Source organism: Coffea arabica, chromosome 6e, assembly GCF_036785885.1.
Source record: "Coffea arabica cultivar ET-39 chromosome 6e, Coffea Arabica ET-39 HiFi, whole genome shotgun sequence".
Classification (NCBI taxonomy): Eukaryota; Viridiplantae; Streptophyta; class Magnoliopsida; order Gentianales; family Rubiaceae; genus Coffea; species Coffea arabica.
The window spans coordinates 52,081,512-52,100,469 of NC_092321.1; the positions used below are offsets into that span (position 1 = coordinate 52,081,512).

At 36.5% G+C, this 18,958-nt stretch overlaps 1 protein-coding gene across 2 annotated transcripts; it reads right to left on the reverse strand.

The window, feature by feature from the left end:
• Window positions 1-2,747: 2,747 nt before the first annotated feature.
• On the reverse strand, window positions 2,748-18,653 carry LOC113694118 (protein RRP6-like 2). 2 transcript variants are annotated; one of them, XM_072055811.1, is made up of 14 exons: window positions 17,841-18,653; window positions 15,168-15,323; window positions 12,673-12,831; window positions 12,523-12,606; window positions 8,646-8,725; window positions 8,449-8,499; window positions 7,650-7,758; window positions 5,818-5,900; window positions 5,602-5,647; window positions 5,220-5,307; window positions 4,938-5,107; window positions 4,063-4,233; window positions 3,884-3,979; window positions 2,748-3,483 (listed from the first exon to the last, which is right to left on the reverse strand). In XM_072055811.1, exons 1-14 carry the CDS (start codon window positions 18,456-18,458, stop codon window positions 2,875-2,877), a joined length of 2,520 nt encoding a protein of 839 aa, XP_071911912.1. In that variant the 5' UTR covers window positions 18,459-18,653; the 3' UTR covers window positions 2,748-2,874. The 2 variants fall into 2 exon arrangements, with proteins under 2 accessions (XP_071911912.1, XP_071911911.1); XM_072055810.1 differs by having other exon boundaries at window positions 4,063-4,383.
• Window positions 18,654-18,958: the final 305 nt, after the last annotated feature.

An 18,958-nucleotide genomic window follows, 5' to 3' on the forward strand; every position in this document is an offset into this window, starting at 1 on the left:
GACAAGAAAATAACAGTGCAGAAATGGAGTGATGGGCTCACCTTGCAAAATTAGGGAACTGAAGCTTTCAATTGAAAAAGGAAGTTGCTTTTGAGATGGCTTGCACAGAAGATTAGCGAAGCAAAAGAGTGAAGAATTCACATTGCAAAACCGCCAAACCCAAGCCTTCAATTGAAAAAAGAAACAAATCCAACGGCTTGTTTACAAGATTATTCAGGCAGGAAAGCTTTGTACGGCTCCCACAGGCCGCTTCGTACGCAACGACAATTACAAACAATATGGACGGTCTTAGTTGGAGAAACCAAACACACGCTTGAAGCACAAATACAAAAGCTAACAAAGTTGCCCATAATTACCGGATAACCACTTGACCAAAAATCACTGTTCATAACCCAACTCTCTCTTTTATATAGTTAGATTCTAGCCAAATAGTCAAAATGTCTTGTCACAAAATAATATTGCATGTCTTCCATTGTGAAAATACCTGTATTTTTTTTTTGTTTTGGATTCAAAAGAAATTTAATTTTGAATAAGTTTTAACTAATTTGAGTAGTTCACTATTTCAATTGGATAAAGGAATTTGTAATATCTATGGATGTAAGAAAGTGGCTTGAATAATGAATTATCAATTTCTTTTCATTGATTATTTTTATAGATTGATAACACTTTTGTTGTTAGAGTAAATTAAATTTTACTTGGTAATAAATTTGTATATTTCTTCTTTAACCTTTCGGGTTCATTTCTAGAACTTCAATATTTATAGGTATGAACTTATTTAAAAAAAGGATGAGAAGCATTGGCAGTATGGGGAGAGATGAAAAAGAAAAGTAGAAAGGTGTGCGAAGAAGTGCAAGTTAAAATACTAATACTGAAATCATTATGGTCATTCCTGTAATGATCAAAATGTTAAGAAAAAGCTAGAGATTGATTTTCAAGAAAAGGCCCTTGGGTTACTTAGCTCTAAGATAGGCATTGATAGTCAAGTTTCCTATTCTTTGAGGGATTCACTCTATTATTTGACCATTTCAATATTCTTTTTTTGGCACTTTTTACCATACTAGAGCTACTGTGCTTGATTGACTGTATCATTGATAGCATTTAATGTAGCTTGTCTTTACTCCTCACAGCTAAAATGGATTGATGAGGATTTCCCGAGCTATGACTGAGTCCAACATTTTGCTTACTTGCTAAATTTGTTAAGAGAATAGTTGGCTTGCTTTACTTAATGATTCCTAATTTTGTCTAGTTATGGTGAGTTGTATTCTTAATGACAATGAATTGCAATTTTCACTGCCTCTTTAAATCAATAATTCTTTTTACTAATTATATGCCTCCTAATTATATGGCCCCAAATAATACAACGCCTATCATCACAATAATTTGTAAGTTAGATGGACAGGATTGGACAATTTGCAAATTTTCACCATGCATCGCATGGTGTTCCCCTCCGAGTTATCCAACTTCGGAGCTTAAATCATGCGAAAGCACCCAATTGAATGACTCAATCTTGAACCAAGATTAATCTTCATGCGCTAATCCTTAGGAAAAAATTTGAAGATGGGGATAGGAAGATTCAAAATTCATGATTGGTACAAGTTTTGGAAACTTTGTGAATGGATTCTGGTTACTACTTATGAATAAAAATAACTAACAATATTATGACTAAATTAATAAATCACCTCGTGACAGAATTTAGTCAACAGCAGCATGTTCTTTAATCAAAAAAATATGCAAGTTGTACGTTCAAATGTACACATTTAAATTGATATACGTGCAAATATATGTACTTGATTGTGCACATGAGGGCTAAATCGATATATGTGCAAATCTATGTACAAGATTGTGCACGAGTGCTAGTACATGCACATAAAGATAATTTCATGATTTTATGCAATACATGTACTCAATTGTGCACATCAGGGCTACTATATGCACATAAAATGTAATTTCATGAAATCACTGGGATTAGCTTGGTAATCAAGGAGGGCTCTTAAGAGCTCTCTCCAATATTAGCTTTAAGGTTCGAATATTATACCATTTAGTTGTTGAGGGTAAAAAAATATGAAGAGGAATGGAAAGGTGTAGAAAAAGGGATAATTTCATGATTCTGTTTACAACACAAATTCTTTTTTTACAATGTATGAACCTGTTTCTAAATTTCCCAATACACATCCTTACATCCTCATTGTTTTTGAATCTTCCCATTCCCTTTCACCAAAATTTCCGTAATCCTTAATAAATTGTTTTACGGTGAGATAGCTTCTATGTATGTCACATCTTGTTATCTTTCATTTCTTTGCAATTTCCGTTGGGTTCATGACGGTGGATACTCGAGTCATTTTCCTAGCACTCCCAGCATCTAGCTACAGTTCTGCCAGATTTCTAAAGGTTTCCAACGGACCAAAATCTAGCTCGCATTCCATTTCTGATACAAATTCACCTCTACATTCAACCCCAGTTCACCATAATATGTGCTGTTAGCCTGTTACACAGGGCAAGTTCTCTAACCCAGTAGTGCGTAACTAGACAGACTTCAAATCTCTAGCACAACTCTTCCCAAAGCTCAGATGGACTGCGAGACACATTGCTGCACTTCCTGCATTATGAAGTGTGGCACCTCGCAGAAAACTATTTCAAATGTCAACGGCTTCTTAACGAACAAGATGGCCCAATGCTCATAAAAGCACCTGCCTGTATCAAGAAGTACTTGTGTATCCTTGACAAACCAAATGAAACTAGGCACAGCATTTGAAATCTAGATAATTTTATATCGAATTCCAGCAACAAAATCATCTAGTAAACTACATGGGTTTCAATTGCTTTACAATGGAGAGAAGCATTAATCAATTTTGACCTGACACTCCAGGCCCAGAATCAGCGGAATGTTGCAGTTCGATTTCCTGATGCTGGAAAGGCCTGGCGCCTCCTACCCTGTGGTAAATCTCTTGTCCCATCTTCCTTCTGGGATTTCTTATCTCCCTTGGTAAGCCTACTCCTACTATCCTCAGCCTTTGGACTAGGATCTTCCCTGAAAATTACCTGCTTCTTTGCTGCTTCGTAGTCAAAAGGCTTAAACTGGAGTAAGCCCGCACATTCTTGGGGTTTCTCAACAAGTTTGCCATCCCTCACTCGATTGATTGAGGGAAGGCACTTCTGGAAACTTGAAGACAAATCAGATAGAGACATAGTATCCTCTCCCTCTCCCTCTTCCATATCCATGGTAGAACCTACAGCATTGTCCTCCTTATTATCCACCACTACATTCACAGCTTCAGTGCCATCATCTCCTGATTCAACATCAGATCCAGCTCCCAGCAATATGAAATCTTCCAAGTTTGAACTATTTGACACAGGTCCATTGTGTAAAGTATCCACTAGTGCAGCACGTTCTTGTGCAGCTGGCTGCAGCAGCTCACCACTGCTTGGAAATGCATGGAATGGAAGGTTCACCGAGGACTTGATCTCTTCCAGCTTTTGATCTTCCTGGTGCTCATATTAATTACAAACAAAAAGAAATGAGTCTGGCTGAAAAGATAACATCTCTGAACCACTACATGGACAAACACTTTTAACAAGATATCAGCAAATTTATGCAGAGCTTCAACTAAATCATCAATAATTGAATACCAACTCAGCTAGCCTATGACATTGGAAAGTCCGACATGCCATCACATCCGATAAGCTGCCAGCAAATGGGTACCATACAAACTAAACATGTGAACCACAAAAACCACAAACACGCCATGCACGTGCACATGCAAACACCCATACAGACACAACCACAAATACACAGAGGTGTACCAACATTTTTAGAAAGCGTAGATAACTACAACTTAGCATCAAAAACCAATTACTTGGGAGAAAGCAAACTATTACAAATTACCTTTATATCAGGATGGAGCTTTCTTTTTGTAGAACCTCCTAGCAGGGCCCCAAAACCACGGCTTGGCTTCTTCAGAACCTGAACGCTGGCTCCAGCCTACAAGAAACAAAATATGGTAACAATACTGTTACAGAAAACAATTGTAGCTTATGAGGCAACGTTTTTATCGTGGTATCTACCTCTCCAGAAGATTCAGATGCACCGCAGGCTGCTGCCCTTGGGATGGCAGCAGTGTAACTATCAGCTGCACTATTTATGCTTCCACTTTCACCAGGAGACTTGTGAATTGCCTGTGAATTTGCTGTACTACCTCCAGTTGAACATCCTGGGTCGACCAACTTGTTTTCTTGCTGTACAGAAACCATTGAATGCCCAAGCATGGTGTTAGATGATAAAGTCCCAAGAGTAACACCTTCAGCATCTCCAACAGTTTTCAAAATCTCAGGAGCTTCAGAGGGCAAAACTTCATCTACTTCAGCAACTAAAATATTTTCAGTTGCCTGAATTAATTGGATATCAAATTACTAAATCACAACATACTGGATTACGAGAATTAAGTGTGAATCAAAAGCGAGGTACAGAAGAGCATATTCATCCATATTGCAAGCTAGCATTTTTTTAAGAAAAACAAATGCAGGTTGACACCTGAATTCAAAGTGCTTTTAAGTACCCCAGCGCTGTTCATTAATTGACTTTTCTCCCCATAAATGGTTAAATTAGTCCAAGCCCACATTAATAACAACCGCACGAGAAATTGTGTTGAAAAAAAGTACACTTTCCAAAACCAAAAGAAAGCATAACTTAATCTTTGGAAAATACCCTTGCCTTCCCACTTGTCCACGCCCCATTCGGAATTCTATTCAACACTTGAAAGCAGATAGTTTCAAAATTTTCAGCAAATGTATCAACAAAAGAATATTGAAATAACACAACTGATTCAGTTGTGAAGCTTCAGATTACAACTACTATACTATGAATGAAATAAAAGATAAAACCATCATAACATCCCTGTATGATAGAAAAAAATTTATAGCTTAAGGCAATGAAGTCTTACTCTTTCCACATGCTGTTCTTTTAGCTGCTGAGCCGCAACTTCAAATGCAGCTGCATTTTGCATGGAGTGCCTAATGATGCTTAAAACAGAACCAAGATTCCGCTCGATATATGGATGCTTTGATTTTAATGATCGCTTCAATTTGCTAGTCGTGAGAGGCATCTGTTTGGCTTTTTGTATCGGCAAAAGAGGATGAAGAAAGTTTGACATGTATCAGTTACTTTGTTGGCAACTCAGCAAACCACGTTTTGAGGAGACTTAAAATAATCAGTTTCCACATACCAATTTCAATAAGAGTTTTGTTTGGCAATACATAGCCAGTACTCTCATCTTCGGCACGGGCTACAACATCCCTCCATTCACATAGACCCTGCAAAGGATTTAATTATAGTGTAAAGTAACCCAATCACATGTTAAAGCCCATAGAGAAATTAATCATTAATTAACTGAAGATGGGAGGAAAATCCTGAAAGAATGACACATTAAACAAGAGAGAGAGAGAGAGAGAGAGAGAGAGAGAGAGAGAGAGAGAGAGAGAGAGAGAGAGAGACGCTAGCACATACGTGCTAACTGTGACTGGATCAGATACAACATTACAAGGCTCTAGAATGATGGTTACTTTATCTCATTGGAGAGAAGACTATGAAAGAAAGCAGTAACTTACAGCAACAACAGCAAGCTGCTGAGCATTAAGATCAGCACCCTGTAACCTGCATTACAAAAGGTAGGCCATGCATAACAAACACGGTAATACAAGTAATGGCAGAAACATGGACATTTTCTTGATGAACACTCAAAACTAAAAAGGCATATTAGAAAAATCAATAAACTTTCATCTAAAGCTTATAGCCACACTAATATCGCTAAATCCAGAACATACCCATAGATATGAAGATATGAACGATCGGTCAAAAGCTCCTTCTCATAAAGCTGCATGCAGACATCGTAACTGCGCTTGTACACCTGAGTGAACAATCAAACACAATTAACAAAGATGAGAAATAACTGAAGACCATTTTCAATAAGATGAAAGTGTTGAATAGCTCAAGACATATCATTGGGTATTGAGATAGCAGTTAAATATTTCTCTTTCTCTCTCTTTCCTTGATGACTCCACCATTTTACTCTCAAATACCAGAAGAAAAAGAGGGCAAACTGTCACATGCTGGGGGATGGTTTTAAAGAAGAAACTTGAACAAATGTGAGCCTGAACATGGCTAAAAGATGCTTCAACACATCATTCTTTGCTCATCCCAATAAAATACAAAAAAGAAAAAAGGCTGAATTCATACAACTTTACGTAAGTTGCTACAAATTATAAACAATAGCAGACAGTTACCCTTACCAACTTCTGAAGACCACCTTTTGCCTTTTCTTCAACAAGTTAATTTACAATTACTTTATTTTACTCGAGTTTCTACTTATCTTTTTGCTAAAAATTTTGCAAATTTAGAAAGGATTAATCATATATGCACTGTCACTGGAGATTTTTTTTTACACTGACAGGTGTAGATGCGTGCCACATGCGCAAAAAGTGAATATCAAATTTGAATAGAGCTAATGAGGCATGTATCTTACCCACCTAGTGAAACTAAATTCTAACACTGACTTTTTTTTTTTTAAGTTCATTTAGAACTAACATTTCATGTTCTAGAAAATGACACTCTCAGATGCTTGACGTTGAAAAGTACACTAGTTTTTGTCAACTGTGGTTGTCAGGAAATACAATCCGTTAATATGTGATACATATCTGCAGATTACATTTGAAACAAAATCATAAATTGTGTTATCACATATATAATATTATACCAGTGAGTAATTTACAATAATTACTAGAGCAGATGGTATGATTGCAAATGGGTGTGATACCCGTGTGATACCACTGCAAATATATCCATTATGGTCACCTACAGTCTCAGTAGTCCCATGCATACGCTCTTGGGGAGAACTTTGCAGTTTGACCAAATATTTGCAGATTCTTCTGGAACAGTTAACTAATGCCCACCTTAGTTAGCCAGTTACAAAGCAAGCACCTATTTGGCAAATGTGGGGATGACAATGCCACTATTAGTTGGGATTTCCTGCTTCTACGGCATATCTTCCCATACTTCAACATCAAAACCTAGACGTGTTCTTTATTGCCCATCAATTATTAATCCCCACGTGGACCATGGAAGTGTTCAATTCTCCACTAAGATGCAGGACAATTTAAAAGAAAAGTAGTATAGTGTCCTCCATTTCTTCTTTTATGATTTTCAGGTAGTGATAAGGACGAGATCCAAGATGCATTCACAGTACACAAACTCCAGAGAAGAAAAAGAAAAGATTAACAATTATATTTTTCTTAACACCAAAGTATTTGGTCAATCTGTTATATTTTCCAAATATCTTTATCTACAACAGTTTATGAACTAAAGGCTATGTACTTTCCAGTAAGATATCGAGAATTAATCTGATTAATCTGGGACACAGTTGATAAAAGGCACTGCTCAGCCTTAAACAAAACATTAAAAATACAGGCACAATTCCTCCTCAGATGAAATGCCAATCTGATTACATACCCCATGACCACTAAAATTAGAAATAGGCCTTTATCCAACATGTTATTCCAGACAAATATAGAAAACAGAGAATTGATAAGCAAAAATAGCAAATGGTAACCACATCTTGCCTTTCTCAGGTAGCCAATGAAGAAAATAGAGAAGGGCCTACCTCTTCGAAAGGAGGATTGACATCTTCAGTCTCACTAGATGCTGATAGTAGCTTCATTCTCACTAAATCATAGATATACAGAAGGTAGTGTGTATCTTCTCTCGCATATCTATAAAATTGAAGTCACAAATCAATACCAGCATATATTGGATATCTGAGATCATATGAACGTAGAAGAGAAACAAACACGGTAATCATGAAGCAGTAATTCTACATTTAACATTTTTTAGACAGGGAAACTGGAAAGGGGGAAGGAGAGATTAGAGAATACTAAGGTTTAGTTAACCTCTCTTCATTATCAGGTCCATACTAAATAATTTACAGGCAAAATTGAAACCTGCAATGTAGATTGAGGAACTAAGACCCTCAACAAAGGAGAATCTACATGCCATTACACCTAAAAACCGACCCTGTATTTGCAATTCAAATTATCATTTGGGTAGCAATCATAAAGACGAAAGGATGCCATATACATGGATAACTAATACCCAATGCTTCAAGGAAATCTTAAAAGAAGATATTACATGGGTTAATTTCGGGAAGTAGCAACTGGGCCTTTCATGTATTGTTCACATTGAAAGTACCTTAACAGTTGTGTTCCAGCTAATACCTTGCTGACAAAAAACCAACTTAGAGACACAAACAAAACAATAAGCTCAACTTTACTGCTGATAGGCAACAATGAACCAAATAGCAGAACTGACTACAATGTCTAGTCTTGATAACTATTGTGTGTCTTACACGGCAACACAGCTTAATAAAGGAAAGGAATGACCACATATCCCTTTCACAGACGTACCTGAGCATCTCATGAGGAAGGGGGCGTAGTCTCCAATCAGCTTTTTGGTATCTGCAAAAAGTATGCTGATCAACCTGAAGGTATTATCAGATATATTTGTGCTGGAGAAAGTAGGGAGGGAAAAGAATGCACAATTCTAGGGCAGAAAATCATTTATACTGCCAAACATTTGCTAGCTGCAAGTAGTACATGCTTACTCCTTATTTGCAGTAACTCCACAGAAATGGTGCAACAAATATTCCAGACTGTTCCTTTCCAATTTCAATACCCTTGAGGCCTATAAAAGAGAAAATTCTACATCAACATAGTAATAGAAAACCTAGCAAATTTTTATCATAACAGGACAATGATGAGGTCGCATAAAGGTGGATCAACGCCATATTCTACTGGGATTAGGAAATCCAAAAGCACTCAATGTCCTTTTCATCAATTTTTCTTTTTTTTACTATACATATTATTACAAAGCAGCAGAATTTTACTCATTATTTCTTGGCATGTAATTTGAGAACCATTAACCAGATCTTTTTGCTTACTTTACAAGAACTAGAGTACCACTAAACCAGAAATCAAAGAAACAGAAACAACTTAGAGAGTTTAAAATTGACACCTAAAATCCAGAGATTCATTCTCTAATACATCTTAGTAACTGGATCATAGCACCAATAACAAAAGAATTAACATACCAATCAAGGAGCTGCTCATTCAACAGCATAGGTGCAGAAAATGGATTTCTAATTGCACAGCCATAAAACAGATTGACGTTATAGCACCTGGAAATCAAGTGAAGAAACTAGCTTCTAGAAGTCGCTAAAACACGTAAAACAACTGAATTGAAACAATAGCAGCCTCATTTGAAGCAAGAATACATCAATTAACTATATTTATGTTCATCGTAGTTCTATTCCCTAAGTAGTAGTAATTTCTAGACTTTTAGGTCCTAAGGATATTTTGGACATTTAATTGTACACAAAAATAAGTCATTCTAGGTAGAGAGATTAATGAACAAAGATGAGTTTTCTTGGTGTACTAGTTTTGTTCTTTCCCCCTCGTTTTCCTCACATTACTGTTCACAGCCCCATGATATCCCATTCCCATTCTTCATCTAGCACTAGTGGTCAAGATCTCAGCTATCTTGTCCTACATCAGTTTGGTATCCACAGCCAAAACTTTCTTCCTCCGCATCAGCCATATTTTTTCTTCCTTTATTTATATGATCAGGTAGATGGCCTGATTTTTCATCTACCACATCAGCATAATTGTTTCATGTTATGATGGCTTAGGTCATCCTACAATATTCTATAGATGGCTGGCTTCTCTGGGATATTCTTCAACTACCATAATCTTGCTGATTGTAACAAAACCTATTTGCCAAGCAAAGCTGGTTGGGAGGGCTAAGATGTAGTGGCCTATTGGTCAGACAAGATGCAATGCAACACAGGACATAATTATACTTGGAAGGAGATGAGAGGCCTACTCTAAGAAGACTACCTGCCCTCTTATCGTCATCAAAAGATATTCTTGCAGAAAACAACATATCTTAAATGGGAATGTTAAAGTTTACTCCACTATCACATCAAATCCAAATTGCATAGGAACCTCTCACAAGAAGCTGGCAGTCTTACACTTCTGTAGCTTCAAACCAGGATGTCATGCCATTTGGACAGCAAGAAGAGCACTCTTTCCCATTTATCCAACAGGCAGAAACGATAGAAAGTCAGATTCTGGTTAATGCTCCTCTTACCAAAGCTGCGAATATCATAACGTTTTGGCTGCTGATGAATTTCCAGTGAATTAAAACTATACCTAAACTATCAGAATTGACCACTGACCTTGACAAGTTTGTCAAGAATATGACAAAAGCGGCTCTTCAAAATTTTGAAGATAGAACTAAGATGGACGCAGGCAAGGATTCTCTTGTGAAAAAAGTTTCAGAAACTAAGTCTATGGGAAGCCTTGTTACAGCCAACGAGAATGAGTTTAATATAACAGAGTATACGAATGAGGTCGTGGTAGCGTCACATGTTCCACAAAAAATTTCTGTATTTCACTCCAACAATTGACTTTGTCCTCGGCAAGAAAAAATCATTTAAAACTGCAATTCTCCTTTCTACTTGTTTCAGACCCTCAAGTTCTTTATTCCACAATTCTCTAAAACTCGAGGGCGAGTTTTTTTCCAACCAGGAGAGAATGGCGCATTCAACACAAATTTTGAGCAAACCTACACCTAATAATTTTCATGATTTTCCTTGAACATCAAAAAGCCATCCTGTTGAAATTAGCAGCCTTATTGGGAGGAAGATTGCGTCAATAGAAAGGCATCACAGTTTCATTCTGAGTTTTAGTAGTCTCGAATTATGGATCTTAAAGCTATTTCTCTTTTACTTGTTCACACAAAAGTTCCAGCAATCATGTCATGATTGTCTTTTCTAATTATTTACCATATAGGGAAGTTCCTAAAAAGTTCTATAAATGCTTGCAAAAAATTAATGTTTCTACTTTGTTCAGGGCAGAGTCAGATTGATGAATAACGATTTGAGTTTTCTTAATTAATTGTGTGATTTTTTCTCCTTATTCCTCACGTTACTGTTCACAGCCCTGAAACATGCCTACCATTCTCCCGTTCTTCCACTAGCACTAATAGGCTAGATCTTACCTATCTTTTGCTCCATCATTTATAGGACCTCATATGTGGTAAAGCTCTTGCAATGATAACTCATATCCCATGCATCCAGCGTCAGATAAGATGCTACTTTCCACGAACATAATGATTTGACCTTCTTACATGCAAGGCTTTCAGGCAGGTAAAATCTCCACCTTTTTCTGTGACCCTTAATCTAAGGTATCTACCCACCCTAGAATGCAATAATCAATAATCCTGGCTATACTTCCTCAAATCTCTGAACAATCACTGACCATTTGTATCCGAAATTCATATTATCTGAACAATCAAAGATTCAGATCACACAACATTCACTCGCACTACCTGAAGATGACTATCAATCCAGGGCACTCGTTCTTGGGGAGCATCAGAAAGAAGAGAAGAAAAAACGGGGGGCAATGCAAGATAAATGAAACCTAACGCATGGTCAGCCAGCTAAAACATCAGTAAGCCCTTCAAAGAACTTGTGTACCCATCTGTTTTAATACATTAATACCTTCTTCCTAACAGAACCCATCTCTTCAAGCCTTTTGATGTTAAACTAAATCAATTCACAGAGACAAAAAAAGTGAAGCAAGACCAAGTACTATTACACCAGTCGCACCTACCTGCAGCAGCACCAAATATTGTTGGCAACTAAAATTAAGTCATGTTACAAACTTAACAAGGCATTAGAACCCTTCACATTTTTTAGGGACCAAAATGCCAACTTTTCATAGCAACCCCCAAAACATCCTAGTTATCTTGGTGAAGTTCTTTTGTCCAATCCACCTTTTAAGTTCAAATACTTTAGGTTCCAAGTTACATTTTCAATTCAAAACAATTACGTGAGAACTCATCCCCTTAAAAACTATTAGTTCCCAATCATATAAAGAACACAAGTTTGAGTTAAATATGCAAATGCTCGAAGACTGAGAAGTAATTTTTTTCATATATCACCACATAATTCTTCTCCTTCCAACAAAGTAGGTACTATTTCAACATTAGAAGCTCTTAAGGGTAAACCATTGAAAGGTAGTTCTATAAAAAGAAATTAGGACTACAAATTTAACCATGATCCCATAAAGTTAAATAGTACTAAAAGATTAATACAATTTTCAAAGAAATTTCAAATAGGACTAATTGGTAATTTTGAAAAATGCATGCCTTTGATTCCCATAAATACCATAGTGACATAATTACTCAAGCCACCATGACGAAAGGCACAATCGAAAATCAAGACACACACACATGATAAGTAACTATTTCTTACTGCCTGGTTGCTATAAGAGATCCCAATAGGAAAGGAATAGCAAAAGTTATCAACAGATAGGCCATATTTTTCGACAATATCACAAATGTGCGCAACTTGAAAACCCAAGAAGGAAATTCAAATAAAGACCTTGGTTCAAAAAATAGCAGCTTAAGACAACAACCTGCCCAGTGTCAAACAAGTTGCAGACATATATGCCAAAGTCCCGCTGAAGCCATATAATATCTCGATCTGCTCCATGCATCACCTAATAAGCACAGTAATATGTCAAGAGTGCTGAAATGTCAGAGTGAAAAACATCCAGAAACTTCACCTTTTTCTTGTTGGGATCTTTAAAAGCTTCCCTCAAATATGGGCCAACATGAATGCGAAGCTTAAGCGTGTCTATCACAAAATCCTCACTTCTGGTAGATATTTGCATTAGGCATGTAAGTCCTTGAAAAGAGCGGTACTGATTATGTTCCAGATCAACCTATACATGAGGCACACCAAAACTAGTGCTTAATTATGAAACTGATTACAAAAATGCGCTTATAAGAACATACTATAACATCTAAACATTTAAAAGCTTGCTAAAATTTTAACACTGAAAAACTGAGGTTGATACAGAAAAAAATGGTCCTCTTGAGGATGTGCATGAACATCGAAACAACTTCAAATTAAGGCAATAATAAATATCCTAAAGCCTCTATACAAGTTTTTTTTTAAAGGATAATGAGAAGGTAAAATAAAGCAAAAATTAATCAACAAGCAAAATAAAAGATAAAGAACCCAACTATCCAATTCTCTTTAGTAACGAGTCACTAATATTAATCAGGAATAAGTGCAGCTCAAAGTCAGCAAGAAACATGCACACAATACAAAAAAATTTTTCCTAAATACCAACATTAGGTGCAAGTAAATACGCACACAAATTTCCAAAATAATGAATTTGACAAGTGATCAACCATTCTCAAAGATGACATGACAAAGCAAGCACCCATATTTACAAAACTGAAAGAACAGAATAGCCTCCCTGTGTGCTTTTTAATGCATACAAGTATGTATACATATATCTTTTTGACATGTAGCTCATTTCACAGCAAGGTGGTTTTCAGGCGCAGCCTCAAATAAAACCATCTAATGTTGAATCTAGAAGGTGTAGACAAATCAATATAAAGCCAAAAATGTAGAAAACTGGATGCCCATGATCAAAGAACCATGCAGAAGCTGAAGACTCGGAACAAATGTCTAAGACCCAACTTTACCCTTGGCAGAAAATGGCACAGACGGTTCATGTCTGCTTCTGTTTGTTATTGTGAAAAACATTTGTATCCAAAAAGGAATCAGTTTCATGCAAACTTAATAGAGACAGAACATCTCTTGATATCCATCCTAAGAATAAAATCCAAAAAAGCAAAACTTGCTTTATCATTTTATTGAATTCAGTTTACCTTCTTTAACAAATAATTTCAGTTTAAATAAACTAAAGATATGATTCCTATCTGGCAGGACAAAAGAAGTTATTAGACAGCTGTGTTGTAATACTCAGCGAATCATGCCAATTAGTAATGACTTATTAGACACTATGGAAGCTATTTTCCTCACCATCAAAATGTAATCTTTGGAATAAAAAAAAGATTTTCTATTTTAAAAAACTGAGATGCAAGATATAAACAACCAAACCATAATATTCATCTTTCATTCTTATCCCTTTAGAACTCCCCCCCCCCAACCCCCCCAAAAAAAAGGCCAAGCACTATTCTGATCTTCTTTCTTGACCTTTTCAAATAGATCTATTAAGTTTTCGCCCATTCAAACCTCCCTCATAATCATCAAACCCATTTGAAACGAGATTAATACAACAAATTCAGCAGTAGCCCCTTATGTGAAATTCAACACACAAGAAGATTATTCAAATTAAGCATTGAACCATCCATCATAATATACAATCTTCAAACTATTCTAGCTCCATATCCCAAACATTTGTGGGGGTTAAAAAACAACAAACACAAAGCATTCTTTGTACAAATTACACAGCATTATATAGCTTTATAGGGGCACAGTAGGCTATCATTGAGCCTAAGACAGTCTACAGTTGAAACACTGCAGCAACCAGTAATATTCAATGTAGCAGTCAAAACTTTTCACTTTTGGGTAAAATGAAACTCAGGTCTTACACAGATTCCACAGGTTGGGCACAAGCATGCTTCTAAACATTCATAGCACAGCCAGACATGTGTAGCAGATTATGTGAATAAACTGTCCCACAGGAAAGAAGAAATGCAGGAAGCAGACTTGGATGTGTGATACCGAGGCAAGTATTAATTCTTCTAAACCCAGCAAGGTCCAATTATTTTTCAAACAAGTACATTTTCAAAGATTCTCGTACTATTCCTTCAGGAAAGAAGAAATGCAGCAATCAGACATGGATGTGTGATACTGATGCAAGTATTAATTCTTTAAACATCAGCAGGTTCAATTTCTTTTCAAACAAGTGCACTTTCCAAGACTCCCGTACTATTACATTCCCCTAAAGTTCAACTCTTTCAGCAATCTTGCAATGAAATAGGCCAAACAAATACAATAGGACTAAATAGACACTCAGGAAAAAAATAAAACCAACAATGAAGGGTACCAATTCTCACTTGGAAACGAGAATTGAAGAGCATCAAAACCAACAATGAAGAGTACCAATTCTCACTTTAAATTCAGAACTCGATTAAAAACTAAAAATATTTTTAAAACAACCCTCATTTTTAGAGTCTGAATAACACGTCCTTAGTAACTAACAAGTAGGAAGAAAAATCATCATGCTCAAAAATTTACCGCGAACTCATCTGCAACTTTCAACTTGGCAGCTAACTTCTTCAAATCTTTGACATCTTCTACAAGCATGAAAGGCGTAGACTCTAGTGGATGAGGTTTTACAGGTGTGACGTTGCTGGTACTTCTATCAACAAAGTCCAAGAATGAATGATTCTCCTGCATACAAGAAAATATGAATTAGCGTCCATGTTTTCACAAACATAGATCAAGCAATAGTGGCCCAAAAACATGGAACTCTAGAACTGAAATCAACTGTTTTAAGCAAAACCACCAAGTATCCTCATAAAACATCAAGTCCAAGAACTTCAAATCCTAGATGAACCCGGTCAACTAAACATAAAATAAAAAGGAGCATTGGGAGTATATAAAGACTGTGTCCCATATCTAAGCATGGCGAGCACTAAAAGGCTAGAGGCTAGATTTTTTGAGCAAAATGATATGTAAGTGGATTACATACCAGCTTCCACAGCAGAGCCTACTTTATTGTTCTCCTGGCTGCTTCAAAAAAGTTACTTTTGCGACAGCAGGTAGTAAAATAATAAGATATCCTCAATTTAGAATCCCAAAGAATTTCCAGCAATGCAGCAGAGTAATAATGAATTTGTAACTAATGCTTCAACTTTCTGTGGCATATTATATCACTAGTTCATCAACTAATGTAATTAGTTAATTTGGCAATTAAGACAGCATCAATTTAGCAACTTTTTCTGCATACAAATTGAAGACCTCCAACTATTGGAATCCAACTTCTGCGCAATCCCAATATCCTATAAAGCTCTGCCACAAGCCCCAAACTCTTTACTTTAAGCAATCAATATACACAAGCCTAACTATTTTCTAACTTAAAATCTCAACAACTAAGGACAGCATCAATTTAGCAACTTTTTCTGCATACAAATTGAAGACCTCCAACTATTGGAATCCAACTTCTGCGCAATCCCAATATCCTATAAAGCTCTGCCACAAGCCCCAGACTCTTTACTTTAAGCAATCAATATACACAAGCCTAACTATTTTCTAACTTAAAATCTCAACAACCAAGGACACTACTTACATGCATTATTATTTTAGGAAAAAAGACTACCATTCCAAAAGATTTTGAACAATTTGAGGATCACACATTCCTAAAATTACATTAACCCCTACTTTGGCTGTTTCATACAAACTTAGATAACAGGAATAAGAATCCCTGTAACAATGAACACAACAGGCAAAAAAGGAGTGTCATGATACCAGACAGCCACGCAAAATCTGTCAAAAGTGAAAGTCACTGCACTTAGAAGATATGAGCAAATTAGAAACAGGTAAACTGCATTTAAGGGAGACTCAACAAAGATGCTATCAAGAAAGACCAACAGAAGGATGACACTGTAATAACAAAACCCGCTACTTCAATTCAAAGCAACAACATAAAGCCGAGCCATACTAAAAGGTAAAAGTCCAAAAAGCACATGAAAAGAAATTAGTATAATAGGATCCCAGAGGCATTAAATGGGAGGTGACCTACAACAGGTCAAAAAGTCAAGACTTAAAAGTGGGGTTACATGGATGCAACTTACATAACTTAGTAAGCAATCCCTCAAACGTTATAATTGATTGACAGTACATCAAACATGTAAAATGATATAGAAACATTTGTAACTTAAATGCTTTGAAAACAAATACAATGTCATAGCCCGCACAACTAGCCTTTCCCATCTAGAGGGAAAGTCCCAGAATGGTTTTAACTTCATGCTAATTGACACAGAATACCCCATCGATCAATAAGCCAATATTCACAGGCAACCACAAAAGGAACTTTAAAAATAGCAAACATTGAAGACATTTTACAAAGGAAATTTCACTTTCTGACGATACATATCGAAACAGACCTAACTATTGCATCATTTACTCCACACCAAAAATCTGATATACCAGATATCTTAATTCCAAACAATCATACCGTTTGGACCATTGAAACCCATATTGCATATCCTTTGCCGCAAGGCATCTGTGAGATGGACTGAAATGTAACTCCTGCAAGTCCTCTAAGACCCAAAAACCTAACTTCCATATAAAGAGTTCACCACATGCATGAATAAGACCAACCACCTTTAGTCTCAATTTTTCTTCTTTTGAGAATTGTACCATGCTCATCCATAGTACTTCCCCTGTCAATAAAATTTACACCTAAAACTTGGACCCAAACAAAGAAAATGGATAATTTATAACTTTGACATAGTTAAATCTTAGATATACGTGAGATTCTACTTAGTCTTATTTCCTGAACTAAATGGATAAGCACCAAAACATGATTGAGCATCTAACTTTAGGAAACCTTTCTTTGCCATCTGACTGTCCTACTATACACTACAACCCAAGCAAGAAAACATCAGCAAATGATGGCTGAGTGCAGCATCTTGTGCATATCTAGAAGTATTAGCATTTGTATTTGTTAATTTGCGCTTATTTATCTGCTACAGAGGAGGAAGAACGCAAACATATGAATTGATATCCAAAAATTGACACTTCAAACACGTAAATATAGGTTCCAACAAATCCAAGAAACAAAGAACAAAATGTGCTCAAGACAAAATGAAATAGCAAAATCCAAGAAAGAAAGCAACCTAATAATCACACGATGAAAGATATGCACATCAATTATCACATAAAAAAGTTGAAAACCTTACTCACCAAAGGATGAACAAAACGGGAACCATCCTCACTCCTCTGCAACCAAACATGCTCAAAGGGCTGATTGGAATTATTCACAATAAACTTATACTCATCCTGAGGCCTCGGAATCGTTGCTATATGAAATGGCACTTTAGGCTTGGGCTTCACAGCCACCTGCACTCCTCTGACCGCTTCTTCACTACCACTAGTCACTCCTCTCCTATTCTTTCTCCCCTGTACCACTTGAAAGCCACTCTCCTCACCTCTTCCTACGCGAAATTCATCGAGTGAGGCATCAAGCTTCTCCAAAACATCATCATTGATGTTCACCAACCAATCATACGCATCAAGATCATCAAAATCCAAATTCCGCGGAAATTCCAGCGCTTTCCCCCACAATTGCGACGAAACACCAATTCTCTCCAGCAAGCTTTTCGATTTATCGTCGATTTCTTTGATGGGCGTCTTGAATTCATTGAAATTTTTGTAGAAATGGAAATCTTTCTCCGAAGGAATGCCCCTAGAAGACCCCGATAACTTAGCTACTGATGATGGTAACGGACCCTTTATCGCTATATCGCTTAATAAATTTGCTACTGTTTTGGAGGATTCTTCCTCGGATGGTTCGACTTCCATTTCTGGATTCTGTCGATGGAATAAAATCACGACGATAGAAGAAGAAAAGGCATGGTAGGGTTTTGGAGATTTTGGGGGATTTCGGGGGTTAGGGTTTTAGGATAAAACAGTAACAAGTGATCGTTTTTGTTTGGTAGTGGGTGCTCTGCGTGTTTTTAAGCATACTGCGAGCAGTAGTTGTACTCTTCTATTTCTCATCTCAGTGGAACTTTTTTTAAGCGGTGGATGGGGACACCAAGTGGAGTAAAGAACTGAGGGGCTTCTTTGGCACGTGTGAGCACTTGGAAAGGCACGTTGTATAATTTCATGCAAATTTTTTTAGAATTGTATTTTTTAATGAATAATTTCAGAAACCTCTCCTGAGGTTTTCAACAATTTCACTCGGCTCCATTGAAGTTTGTAAAATTACACAAACCTCTCCTTACGTGAAGGTTTTAATAATAAAATTAGTTCAATTAGAAAAAATAACATTAAAAAAATACTTTAAGCAGAGAGATAAA

Coding starts and splice junctions, on each gene's coding strand:
- LOC113694118 (XM_072055810.1), bottom strand. CDS start 18,458: ATGGAAGTCGAACCATCCGAGGAAGAATCCTCCAAAACAGTAGCAAAT. Junction 12,607..12,672: donor AAGATCCCAACAAGAAAAAG/GTGAAGTTTCTG, acceptor TGTGCTTATTAG/GTGATGCATGGAGCAGATCG. Junction 5,648..5,817: donor TCATATCTTCATATCTATGG/GTATGTTCTGGA, acceptor TTTGTAATGCAG/GTTACAGGGTGCTGATCTTA.